At 46.9% G+C, this 13722-nt stretch overlaps 1 protein-coding gene across 1 annotated transcript in view; it reads left to right on the top strand.

The window, feature by feature from the left end:
- The window catches only part of T265_15490 (hypothetical protein), a gene marked incomplete at both ends in the record, with an annotated part of 64824 nt that extends 51258 nt beyond the window's left edge, over positions 1–13566 (top strand). The window contains 10 exons of the mRNA XM_009178361.1: positions 447–682; positions 877–1084; positions 2766–3631; positions 4223–4628; positions 4722–5015; positions 7198–7452; positions 9384–9578; positions 10020–10355; positions 10473–10613; positions 13039–13566. Coding sequence (XP_009176625.1) covers positions 447–682; positions 877–1084; positions 2766–3631; positions 4223–4628; positions 4722–5015; positions 7198–7452; positions 9384–9578; positions 10020–10355; positions 10473–10613; positions 13039–13566 — 3465 coding nt within the window. The remainder of the gene's footprint in view (positions 1–446; positions 683–876; positions 1085–2765; positions 3632–4222; positions 4629–4721; positions 5016–7197; positions 7453–9383; positions 9579–10019; positions 10356–10472; positions 10614–13038) is intronic.
- Positions 13567–13722: the final 156 nt, after the last annotated feature.

Below are 13722 nucleotides of genomic sequence, written 5' to 3'. Positions count from 1 at the left end.
GAGGACAGATCATCCGTCATGTGATTTATCGTCTGTGGGGATCTGGCATTTCAAGTCAATTTAGTGACGAAAATTGATTGGTACACCGTTTCAAACCGCTTCCAATGGATCAGCAAGGCGATTTACATGGGCGACTGTTGTGAATTTTCAGGCTGTGTTAAGTGTGGGCTTAAGATATTGCCCTGCATCGGTCGTAAATTGCATCGCCCCATATTCGGTGCCGAGTCAAACTCTACCCTCCACTAGTGTAGTCTGTTGGTTTCCATTCTGAATGTGTTCGTGGCTCCGTCCACAGAGGTTGTCAATCTAAGATAAAACATGTAGATGCTCAAACCACCTTTTAGTCCAAAACCAGACGCTTGGCGCTTTACATTTAGTCCTAGCCTCATGTTTAAGTAACCCACAAGGAAACCTGTACTTCCTAATTTTTTCCTCTTCGTTCATAGTTTCCCCTACCGGTGCAACGTGAATTGGTGTCGAACGCAAGTGCTTCAGACGAGCCACAAAACGACTTTTCACCGCAGCCTCATCAAGACGTCCCCGATTCACTGGCATCACCGAATGGCGTGTCACCCCCTGTCCAACGCAATGGTTTGCTATCGCGTCTTCACGTCGCAACTGTATGGCTAAACTTCCCCACCCCCAAGCGCCTTCCAAATAAACGGCGTATTGAGCTTCTTAGGTAAGATTCCATCTTTTCTAAAAGAAACCACCCTCATGAGAAAATGAATATTTTTCATCCCTGACATTCGCTGTTTGCCACCTCGAGAAGAGTGGCCTCTTTTCACAGAGGTACCTCTTCGGAGGATTATAGCAGTTTGTTGTTGATCTTTCTCTATGCGTTCCTTTTTTCCTCCGACCAAAACCTGTCTATAGATCGGATTGGAACTTGTTGAGCACAACTACCCCATCCATCAAAGCCTGGATGGATCCATGTAATCGGCTCATTTCCGTGTGTCAGCAGCTGTATGGCAATGCGGAACGTCGAATCCTTGCGGTCACCACATGCCTGATGACGGAGGCTATCAATTACAAACTACCTACAGAAAACGGATTGTTCATATTCCAGTGTTTCGGGAACGAAGTGAGTAGCACGGTTTACTTCTGGGTAACTGGTGGATTGAAATTGGAACCTCGATTATTCCCTTCCCACTTTGGCTCTGTTTCTTCTAAAAAACAAGTTTATTTGAAGTATTAATACTGCCAATAAAGAATTGCATTTGAGCCAGCGTAGCCATGTCGGTTTCTCTTCATCCGCGTCAAAAATTTATGCGGAACGAAGGAAAGTGAGTAAACTTTAGACTGGGGGAAATCAGCAATCAGTATTGAAGGGGAGCACTGATAATTCTCATGAGGATGTGAGGCAGATAAATGATTGCCCATCCAATCGATACTCAGAGCCTGTGCAAAACGTTTTCCTGAAACGTCTCTTAAAGCTACGAATATCTACAATATGAAGAAGCTTGCTACTTAGGGACTGTGGTACCCTAATTCGCACATCATGCAGTGGTTCAAAAGCAATTCCGTGTGGGGTGTCAACGAAACGGCCAAAACATAGCTACTTGGGTTTCCTCCTATTCAATCTAAATGGTATATTCTCGGAACTACTCCTTGGGATTTGTTGTTTGACGGTTTCCACAGGAGCCGATGAATTGATGGGCACTCAGTACGGTGCTATGACGGAAGAGTTTGTCCTCTTTTAATCTTGCCTGGTGACAGGTGGCTGCGAAGGCCACGTCCAAGAGGGAGGTATAGAAAGCTCCGTTAAAAGTTTTGTATTTATCCTGTAATCGTTCGTTGTCGCAGTCTTGTTTTGTTGCATAGTTTCCGCATCGCGAATACTAGTCTCAGCTTTGCGTACCGATGCCCCATCTCCGCAAAGCAACGGAAGTATCTACAGTACAGCAAATGCTCAACAGTTGCGCTACGAACACCTGATCAAGTTTTTCGCTTAGCCATATAGAACGTTAGTGGGCTCATTTGGGCGGCTAACACAGCCGACCGCATGGAGTGGATACGTGGATCCTGTCTTGGAAAATGAATGCCAGCGGTGACTTGGGATTTGGCATTTGTTACTGTTTTCTTCCATTTCGGTTGATGAACTGTGCTCGGTCTTATCCAGACGTAACATACTACTCATAAAGCTGTTGGAAATTCTTCGAGGAGTTTTCAGCTGAGTATTCAGTTGTGTCTCTTGTCAAAACCGAATTCGTGTGTAACTGAGAGTGTTCGTCGTACAATCGGTCTTCTTATGAGGCTCCAGCTGGTCTCCTGTTGTGTCTATTTGCGGTGGCGCACATCTGGAACTGCTTACGCTGCCTACCGTATAAAAAAATTCAAGTCAACTTGCCGCCGCGTATTTTTTTAATGCGTCACGTAACCTATGAAAATGCTGTGATTAATCTAATGCAAGGCTTGGATTGGAGTCTGGAGTAGAACCCGTCTCTCTCGACCAGTATAAAGTATCCTCCAGCTGTAGCACCCTTACGGTACCTAACTGTCATGCCACCGAAAGGAACAGCAAGGGCTGGGATACTGCCAGGTTGCCCAAGCCTAGACAGAGGAAGTCGAGAGGCAGAAGTTGACCTCTAATCACGAACCTTCTGGTTAATAAATTCACGCTCCAATTTATGAGCCATCTCGTCGGTAGCTCACATTTTAACGCCTGTAAATTGTCTGCCTTGTTGTTTGTGAGCCATTGTCGCATTGTGTGTAAGGTCTGCCTGTCATTTCATCACGAATGCTCTCTATTTTCTCTCCTCTAGAGCTTGAGTGCCTATGCGCGGCGCCGTGCGCCAAGCGCTCGTGCTATCCACTTCGATCCTAGCTGCCAGCTCTTTGTTGTGCTTCGACAGTATCTAAACACTCTGACCGCACAGTATGGCGTATTGGAAACTGATCGTCTGTTGAGCGAATGGTTGAAAGATAGTGTGGTTCCGCCGAACGATCTGCTGCAATGTGGCATCCTTTCATTGACGCGCGAGTGGCGCTCTCTGGTCGAGCTGCTGGCAGTCCTTGCTCAGGATCTTCAAAACGCTGACCGACTTTCACTTGGTGGTCAGGTAGTCCCGGCGAAAAAAGCCGATCATGGTGGCATCGGGCGTGTCGACAAACAGACAGCTGATCTTTCTGGCCTGCATGAGTTTGTCACGAAAACACTAAAAAGCACCGGATTATCGGATCGTAAGTTCGTCCAGCCCTCTATCGTTCCAAAGGTCGGATTCGTACCTGGCTCTGTCGCCACGGACGCTGCATCGCATCTACTCCGAATGGCCACGACTCCGTTGTCTCCCATTCCCAGTCGATACCTTTCGCCGAAAGTCGACTCCAAAACAGATGTTCAATGTACGTTTCATACCAACTTCACACATCCTTCGAGTTTCAATGTGAATTTTCTCATATCATTGCTGTTTCGTTTCTCTTCTTCAGGCTTTGTTAATGAACAATATGTAGATGACCAGCCGCCTGCATCAACTCAAACACATGCACTGATCTCTAGCGAAGGAGTTGGATTCGAAATGACCAGGGACGAATATGGAAATAACACAACTAGTCTAGATGATGCCGGCAAAGAGATTCAAAATCCAATTCTTCGAAGATTCTTGCATGACGCCAAAATCCCGTTGTCTGTGTAAGTTTGGTTATGTGTGTGTGAAGTTTTGTTTGGACTCCCCACAGTGACCTACTCACTGCGCCCCAGCGGCACTGGTGTGCTATCCTGCTTGTTACTAATTAGATCGGACAATGGCACTAGTTACACTAACCACTTAGTTGTCGTCTACGCTGAACCTTGTGGTTTCTTCCTTTATAAGGTACTTTGTTCTAATGTTGAAATCGGTGCCCGTGAACTATCTTTTCCATAACCTGCAGTAAAACCTTATCAAGACACCCACTTGTTTTTATATGACCTGCCTCCCGACTTATTGTGGTTACGGGTCATAACTAACTTATGCAAGAACACCCCGAGAGAAACCGCCATTTGACCTATTTAGTCTCATCCGTGGGAATCTTTGCTCTTCGGCAGATTATACACAAGTTAATGATGAACGTTGTTGTGGACCCACTAGGGGAGTAGTCTCTTTGTCGTAGTAACCACAATAATACCTCAGATCATTAGTCGGGTCCCGTTGTATTATCGCAATCTGCAGTTAATTTAGTTTCCTCATGACGAACACACTGAGTGAGTCTTGCTGAATAATTCCACGTCGTTATTTTTTCGCAGAGCTCAGCAACCTCCTAACATCTCTCAAGGACATTTCGCTACAGTTGCTGTTCGGGACACTCCTCAAACTCGCATGGAAGTCCCGCTTACCGACACTGTCGTTCGACGAGCCTCGGATCCAGCCTTGCGCTCAGCACCTGCAGTTAGCGCTGTCGGTCCACTACAGTTGGTCGATGAGACTCTCGAACATGAAGATCGTCCCAAATCCCGGAGAATTTCAAGGCATGTTAGGACAACGTTAAATCGCAATGATTCGTCTCAGCCAGGCATCGCGCATCATGGAGACTATAAGCTGACGACAGAGGACTTCGAACATGTAGCTCACCTTAATGCGCAGTTCCAACAAGTCGCGTATATTCAGCGATTCTTTTCACCGCTTCTTGAATCAGTTGGATTGAGTGCAAAAGTCAGTCCTTGTTCATATTAAATTCCCACTTTTGACTTTATCCCCCTCCTCTCTGTTTCACATAATATTTCTAAACACCTTCACCTATTACAGGGTATCCGTCGCACTACATTGATGAAAAAATTTGATGGCTTCTTCTCCGCTGAAGGGCTTCTGCAGACTTTCCAGATCGAAATTGTCCTATCTGTTCGTAACCCCCTGGCTACACGCGCACCACCATCCTCAGCAACTGGATCGGTACCAAGCGCCTCGACTATGGGAACACCCTCCTGGCGTACTCCTGTTGGAATGCCACCTACTCGGAAGTCGACTTTTTTGTGTCGCAATTTCGGATCAAAGCTCACTTTTCGTGATGTTGTTGATTTGTCTAGCAGGAAAGGCCATAGTGTAAGTACGCTTTGGCGTTATCCTGGTTTCAGTAATTCGATATATTACTTATTTTTGTTCCTAGTACTATTAGACACTTCATGCACATTCAGTCTATCCGACCACATTTTCGAATCGAACGCGGTTCCCATGCTTTTAGGAAAGTAGCTTTTCATGACGTAATGCCTCTCCCTGAGAATGAGTGTCCCTCCAATATTCACCCAACTTGCTTCCTAACTAGGAGTGTTGCATAATATTATTATTCGTTCAGCTGTAACACCCTCTCGGTGCCTAACTACCATGCCACCGGAAGATTGCACGACGGCTGGGATACTGCCAGGTTTGTCAAGCCTAGACAGGGAAATCGAGGGGCAGGGGTCGGGTTCGAACCGGTGACCTTCCAGTCGGTGAATTCGCGCTCTAACGACTTGGGCCATCTCGCCCCAATATTACAATTACTTATTCTTGCTTACTATTGCTTACCAAGCACCAAGGCCTCCCGGGGTCGTTTTTTCTACTACGTTTCTCCAACTTCAGCGATCAGCACAACGATTAATTCACGTAAATGTTCGTTCAATATATCCATTAGAAACTATGCAGAACCACAACTGGCGGATATAAACGCAAGTTTTTAGCTTATCCGGGCAACGATTGAAGTTATTTGAAACGCAGTTTAGATTACTCTGGAATCTCTCCCAGTTAAGCACAAATAGGCTAGACAGGCACTGACTGAGTAATTCACTGTCATCCTTGAATAGAGCCGGTGGAAGGTCGTCAGAACCAGCAACAGGATAACGCTCGAGTAGAGATTTACAATAGGATACTTGTGAGGGCGATTGGAGTCCCATGTTTGCAGTCTACCTTTCTGTTGAAGGCCGGGAGTCCGGGTGGGAGTTAGCAGGCGGGCAACCGAGTTGTTGTGCGAAACTTTCTGCCCACAGGTCCAAACGTCCTGCTTCTGGCCCCGTTAATTTCGCTTCCGAGGACCAGTCGGACAAATCAAGTGAAACATCGTGCAGGCGTTTCCCATTCTTACGTCTTTCGGTCGACCAAGATTTTCAGTCTGTACGGACAATCATGACGTGGCATCTGATGACGCGTCGGGTTGAGTTGTGGTTGCGGCCGGGAAGGATCTATCACCGGGCCTCCAGCAAAGCGACGGTCCTATCAGGGATCCAACGTTTGGATGAGGTTGGCTGGGTTGCTAAAAATACTTTACGGAATAATTATATAGCGATGCTGTTAGTTTGCATATTATGGAGTAAAGTAGTTTTCAGAACATGTTGGGTTTTTTGAAAATACGATTTGGTCACTGGATGAAGATGGTGGACAGAAGACTGTCGTAGTCTAATAGGTCGATGATACATTCACCTGTTGATGGACCAAGTTATTAGAGCGCGAAATAACTGACTGGAAGGTCCTGGTTTGAACCCCGACCTCTGCTTCTCGACTTCCGCTGTCTAGGCTTGGGTAGCCTGGAAGTATCTCAGCCCTCGTGCCTCCTTCGTGTGACATGGTAGCTAGACACCGAAAGGGTGCTGCAGCTGAACGATTATTTTTTATTTATTTATTGATCTTAACTAACCTCTACAGATGAAATCTTTCGCCAGGTTCTCTTTGAAACGCTGTATGGTTTCGGTGTAACAATCCTCACTAACCATCAGGTTCATCGTTTGTGTGGTTCCAGGCCATATCAGCGACTTCGGATTACTTGGTTTCTTTAGTCTACACCGCACGGCTGCGAATCTCCAGCAAGATAGTTCTTGTCCATAGTATTTTGGAGCTAATTTTTACTGGACCAATTGAAGACCCAAAGGAACAATACTGGAATCCGAACAACTGGGACCCTGTTTCGTGGACGTGACTCTCGAATCACGTTCAGTAGCTGCACGAAGTTCTTCAACACACGCTAGTTCCTGTGACTGGTCGTCCGGGGTCGCTATACGAGTAGTCACGTTCTCAGTGCGTCCAACGTTGAGTAAGACATGAAGATTTTTTCGGTGTGATCCACAAGGTGGTCCTACTGCATTTATTAATTGGAAGAGGGTCTGTTTCCGGTCGGTCGAATTCGCAGGTCGGTTCGCCTCACAGATCTTCCCCGATTGGTCTCATCTGAATTGGTAGATTATAGCGCTCCAAGTGTGTGCACTAAATGGTTCGCAATGAGGTTTATCATAATGTTCTTTACCTCTCTCTTTTTCAGATGGATAGTTCCAACCAAAAGTTGGACATTACACCCACGACCACCAAGCTTGATGTGATGTCCAATATCGAGTCGCTCCGGTTGCACATTAACCTACCACTTCTGCGTCTTGTACACCAGTTCATCACCATGGTCTACTATGCACGGGACACACACAAGATCCTAGAAGCTGGTCGGCCGAAGCAACATACCACACCGCCTGTTGGAATGCAGCTAGCACAGAAACCAGATTCAAAAGGTTTGTGCGTTCGTCAGGTCTGTATATGTTCCGCTTGTAAATATAGTGTTCATCGGGGGCGAGATGGTCCAAGTGGTTAGAGCGCGAAATTGCTGACTGGAAGGTCCGTGGTTCGAACCCGACCTCTGCCTCTCGACTTCCCCTGCCTAGGTTTGGGCAACCTGGTAGTATTCCAGCCCTCGTGCTTCCTTCTGGTGGCATGGCAGTTAGGCACCGAAAGGTTACTACAGCTGAAGGAAAGTGTTCATCAGTAGGTATCATTAGCTGGAAGTAAGTCAAACAGATTAGCCAACCCGTTTAGGGTGACGTTTGACAGTGAGTTGTAAATCTGCTAGTGATGCGTTATACTCTCCTAACGCTAGAGTCTTTCACAGCTGCGACTCTTGGTCAGAGTAATCAACTATCGCTTCCTATTCACGCATTTGTTGACCACTGCTTGTGACAGGATGCATACACGGACAATGATGTGTAAACGGTCCTAAATGGGATGACCTCTGTTTGCATCGCTGGGAATATTCTGTGTGGATCAGATGTTTGCAAGCCCTCTTGAATGTGAACTGTGTATTCCGTTTGCCAGTTTCTGCCATAATTTTCGCTCCTCCTGACGTTCGAATTCCAAACAATCCTGCAACGACTCAGTCACTCGTCATCTTCAGCCGTGAAAACCACGTACATGTTTCACAGTGGTTATTGTTGCAAACGTTTCGTTTTCTGATGGTCAGGAGAGATATGGGTGGGCAGATACGCTTTGGAGATAATAATTGATGTACCTGATGCGTGAATCACGCATTTACGGTGGACTTTCCACTGGGGAGATCAGGGGGAAGCTATGGATTGGAGGCAACACTCTGTCTGTATGTGAGACATTGAGCGCGCGAGTGGACTGTTTCATGGTCTCCAACCATCGATGTTTCTCCGCTCGGGTTCCCCATCTGTTCCTCGTTCCCACCCTCCGTGGAAACCACTCTTTGAGGAAGTCGGTAAACTGCAATGCCAAGCGCAGCAGCATTAGACGTCATATAACTATGGCTTACTCCCAGTATTCTCTGCCGATCCACCCGTCATCCTCAAAGTGGATCATTTTCTATGTCGCTGACTTTGGTGATTCTGTCTGGATACGGTAGAATCGACGGGTGGGTGGTTGACACAACCAATCAGCAGCAGGCAAAAGGTTTGGATATCGCACCAAGTGGTAATCACCTAAGAAGACACTCTAAGTTCGACTGGATCGTCAGGAATGTGAGTGCCAAATCGGAAAGGCATACAACCTTTGTAATCGAGGCGTGGGTGGGTTGACACCCAATCGGATTGACCTAGCTGCTGTCGACCAAACTCGCCCAGCCGCACAAAGGAAACTGCAGAAACCTAGATGTACATAAAACGGTTCTGGGACTTCACTGAAACAAGGAGTCGAGTTTGTCATACGAACAGAAGCTAATCAGATTAACTGAGCTACATCAATCGGGGAATAATGATCATCCGGCTTCGACTATCAAGAAAACGTTTCGTCGATTTTATCGATTCGTGTGCCTCCCGGATACCTCACGCAGTAGCTACGAACAGTTGTCAGCTGTCGTCACACCCATTGGGTCAAGTGGTCGCCGATCCCTCATAGACGAATCGTTCGTAACACAGAGACTGGGAAAAGAATAAATTGGGCTGTTTGGAACCACCAGCGCAAACGTTGTACATTCTATTACTCTATTGGTGTGTTATTTACCAACATCGGCTGTTTTTCAAATCGACAGTTTTGTCCGTTCGTGTAATGTTTCATGACCGGTTTCTCGGCTCTAAGGTTGCCTAGTCTTTCGAAGCGCTGTTTTTTTCTCGCTGTATACTTCTGTCTGGTCTTTCAGTCACGTATTTCGTGCAACCTTCGGGTGGCATGACAGTTAGGCACCGGAAGGGTGTTCCAGCTGAACGGTAAACAGGATAGGTTCGGTTTCAGCTGGTTCGCTCTGATAATGTTGTCCAACGCATGAATAAACCGCCCTGGTCCGCCTACTCTCGTTTTGTTCTCATTCACCAGGTTCTTCCGATGGTACGGAGGGAACTTTACGGTCGAGATCCTCGGGCTATGTGCGGTTGGGTGAAGGTTCGGTGGAAAGTGGTGGCCACGGAAACAGCTCCACAGATGTGCCGAGTAAGTATACCTCATTTACAGTCTCCCCTTCCAGTATGCCATCTTGCTATGCTTTAACTACATTAATCTTACCACGGGAATGCGGAAATAAGCAACTCCAATGGAATGGCATTCCATTCCTGGCCAGTCAGCACGCGACCCTGAGATATGGACTCCGTAATTGAAGAATGAGATTCACCATGTCCTATCCATGTTTCGACTCACCACACTATTGATTAGCAGCTCATATCCTAACGGTAAAATGTCCAAACTACTTGCTGGAAACCCTCTGAGTTTCATTGCTGATGATATCCAAGAAGGATGAAACAACTGTACAGTGCTCGTCTGCTTTTTGGCACAGATTGGGTGCACTCACTGGATGAAATCTTTGTTGAATATGAGAAAACCATTTGTGCACCATAGATTTATTGACATGAAGATCAGATAACCATACGTCTATAGCATCTTCTCACGCTTAATTCAGCGCCAATTTGTTTGTCCTTCTTTCGTACAGTACCGATTCATGCTTTCATTGAGCCATTTCCTGAGCAACACTCAAGTGAGGTGGCGTCTAGTTCAAGTGTGGAGAAGGATTCACATAAGGGCTATCCTCTTGTGAGCAGTATTCCAACAACCACACCCACTAGCTATCAGCTGGTCATCTCAGATAGCATCGCTAAGCCCACCTTCGTCGGCATTCGCCCCACTGCAGCCGAATTGCCCGCTTGTTGGCGCCGGTTGCTCAACTACGTCGACCTGTATACCACCGTCCCGAAAACAAAAACTGTCATGCGTAAGGTGAGTTACTGTTTTATTTTAGAGACTTTCGAACGTTATTTTAGCTTTTTTATTTCACAACGGGTGGTAGCACATTGTATGACAACAGAAAGTGCAGTTCGATTCCTTGTATTCTAGCCCCCGTCCACAATGCCAACGATCACTGAGGATGACTCCGACGTTCGGTGGTTACCGGCCGGTCGATCTAGAGCCGCCTTTGAAGGGAACACGACAAGTTCACAGGAGGCAAGCACACCGCCCGGTGCTGTCACCATGAAGGTACGCTCTGGCTTTTTGAATTACGCTGCATAGTTTGCAAACTTTTTCGTAGGAAATGACTCGAATCCCAACAGTAGAAGACTGACACTTCTCCCTAGAGTGGAACATTCGCTTGCTAAGTGATACAGTGTTCGTGGGCGGTTTATATGTATTCCTCCTCCACGGTATCCTTCGACCTAATCTGTCGGGCGAGGAATCCAACCGTGGTCGGAAGATTTTTACCAACCCCCATCGTAGGAAAGAGAAATACTTCTATTTTGGCCTATCGGAACCCGTGGGCCAGTGTTGCGCAGTAGATTCGGATGAATAATATCGTAAACGGATGCTCCCATTAACCTGACAAATAGCTTCTTATCAAGGAAAACATCCGGTATATCGCCTTGCTGATTTTCATCACCATACGCTGGCAGATAAATGGAGTGAACTTGGGTGGTCCCTACCAAAACAGGAAACTGCTTTGCCTGTCAGCTGCGTTCCTGACTGGTTCGGCGCATGGCTGTTCTGTTGACATGACATGCTCGGTTGTTCCCATTGGTCCATTATGCAGTCGGATATTCGCTGCGTTTGATTCTCTAGTCATGCATACTTGAGAAGACACCTGTTGCAGCTCACTCCTGTCTCCACTCCATTATCTCTGTTAGGGTTCCCGATAGGGAACTTTGAGTGACGCGTAAGTTGGACGATCCCGAATTTCAAAGGGAAGAATGGGGTTCGAAATTCTACGGTACTACTTGTACAAGGGTAATCAAGTGCACACAACAAACCTCAATTGTCCACGTTCGTAGCGTCACGGCGAACACAAGTCTATCATTGACCGGCACCGTGCAGTGTCAACGTCCGAACAACAGCGAGCGGAATGTTGGCTCACTAGTGTGGGTTGAGGTCGTCCCTTCCGACGGCGGTTTCGCGGTTCTCATCAGCGGTGCGATCACACGGAACTCATGGGGGGAAAACAAGTTAAGGCAGGCGCGGCAAACGGTACTCGAATACTCATGGGTAGGTAGGTCAGCTGCACAAATTCACGCATATACATGGTAATACACAAGTGTCGGACGGACGGCCTTTGCGTCAACGCGAGTTGCTGGTACAAAGTGCACCATGAGTGGAGTACATAAGCAGAGTAAGCAAATGAAGGGGGGAATTATCTTGAAGTCAAGTTATATTGGATAACCTCAATGTCAGAAAAGGACTCTCCAACGAGAAGCACAACCGAGCTTTATTCCAAACAAATAAATGCGAAAGTTAGACAGGTCCTCGCGGTATTTGGGGCGCACTTTCTAACTTCATCCAGTTTGCCTGATCGGCTTTGGGTGAACACTCCTCATAGTCGGTTGTTGCTTCTGCGATGTGCCCGAACACTCTTTATCGTAAACCGTGCTTCTATGGCACGCCTGAACACTCGTCATCGTCAGCTGTTGCTGAATTGATTGACTGCTTGAGCGTCCAATCTACAGCTTTTCTAGCCCGCCCAGATGCTTGGTGGTGGAGTTTGAGGGACTGTTTTCAAGACGAACTGATCTTTTTTCGTTATTTGTCTGTCCTGGACTTCAGCCCCAGTCTATCTAGGTCGTATCAGTATGCATTTTCCTGTTTTTATGACATTTCGGTTTTACGGTCCTCCTGGTAACCTGGCTCACTTATTCGTTGTTATGCCCAGTCTAATTAAAATGTCCCATCTTCCGTTTCCCTTCCCTAGCCTATTCTCCTCGGAAGACGGCTTCTTAGCACTGTGAGCTATCCATATACATGGTAATACACAAGTGTCGGACGGACGGCCTTTGCGTCAACGCGAGTTGCTGGTACAAAGTGCACCATGAGTGGAGTACATAAGCAGAGTAAGCAAATGAAGGGGGGAATTATCTTGAAGTCAAGTTATATTGGATAACCTCAATGTCAGAAAAGGACTCTCCAACGAGAAGCACAACCGAGCTTTATTCCAAACAAATAAATGCGAAAGTTAGACAGGTCCTCGCGGTATTTGGGGCGCACTTTCTAACTTCATCCAGTTTGCCTGATCGGCTTTGGGTGAACACTCCTCATAGTCGGTTGTTGCTTCTGCGATGTGCCCGAACACTCTTTATCGTAAACCGTGCTTCTATGGCACGCCTGAACACTCGTCATCGTCAGCTGTTGCTGAATTGATTGACTGCTTGAGCGTCCAATCTACAGCTGGCTTTTCTAGCCCAGATGCTTGGTGGTGGAGTTTGAGGGACTGTTTTCAAGACGATATCTTTTCGTAGAACTGATCTTTTTTCGTTATTTGTCTGTCCTGGACTTCAGCCCCAGTCTATCTAGGTCGTATCAGTATGCATTTTCCTGTTTTTATGACATTTCGGTTTTACGGTCCTCCTGGTAACCTGGCTCACTTATTCGTTGTTATGCCCAGTCTAATTAAAATGTCCCATCTTCCGTTTCCCTTCCCTAGCCTATTCTCCTCGGAAGACGGCTTCTTAGCACTGTGAGCTATCAGCCGCTAAATGAAGACATCGAAATGGGGCACATCCCTACTTCCACAATGGCAACGAGACCTTCAGAAGTTTTGCAAATAAGCACACGACCCGCCGCTCCCCCCTTGTCAACAGACCAAGTATCCTCAACGGGAGTAAGTCCAGGTTTGTTCACTTCCGAAGATGGTGCACCAAAACCCACAGCCCCATCTCCTCTACGCTACACAAAGGAGCCTTTGATCTCATCTACTGCCATGGAGCAGCTCACTCTTCCATGGGTATGCAGCGAACGCATGCCGCTCAAGATTTTTGTGTCCACGAAGATCCAGCAAGTGGATGTTAGTGCAGTTCTGAGCGAATTGAATCTGATCGCCGGTATTGGTGACGTCCATGGATCGATGACACACTCGACGCGCATTCGCGGACGAGGTAAGCTGGTTCTTTTTTCCCTTGTTCGTGTAGGCTACCTTTGTATGAGATATAGTTTTCAGTGCAATCATCTTTAATCAACATTAAAACTGATACATTAACGGGTGACTTGGACCCATGCGAAGAATTCTTGGCCTCGCCTTTTTAGTTACTCTGATCAGCTGCGGGATGGGAGGTTCATCGTCAACACTCAACCCGACTTCTGCCCTCGACTTCCCCTGTCTAGGCTTGGG

The sequence above is a fragment of the Opisthorchis viverrini genome (genome assembly GCF_000715545.1).
Source record: "Opisthorchis viverrini unplaced genomic scaffold opera_v5_538, whole genome shotgun sequence".
In the NCBI taxonomy this organism is placed as follows: Eukaryota; Metazoa; Platyhelminthes; class Trematoda; order Opisthorchiida; family Opisthorchiidae; genus Opisthorchis; species Opisthorchis viverrini.
The sequence above is the reverse complement of the archived record's forward strand: the minus strand, read 5'-3'. Positions and strand labels throughout refer to the sequence as shown.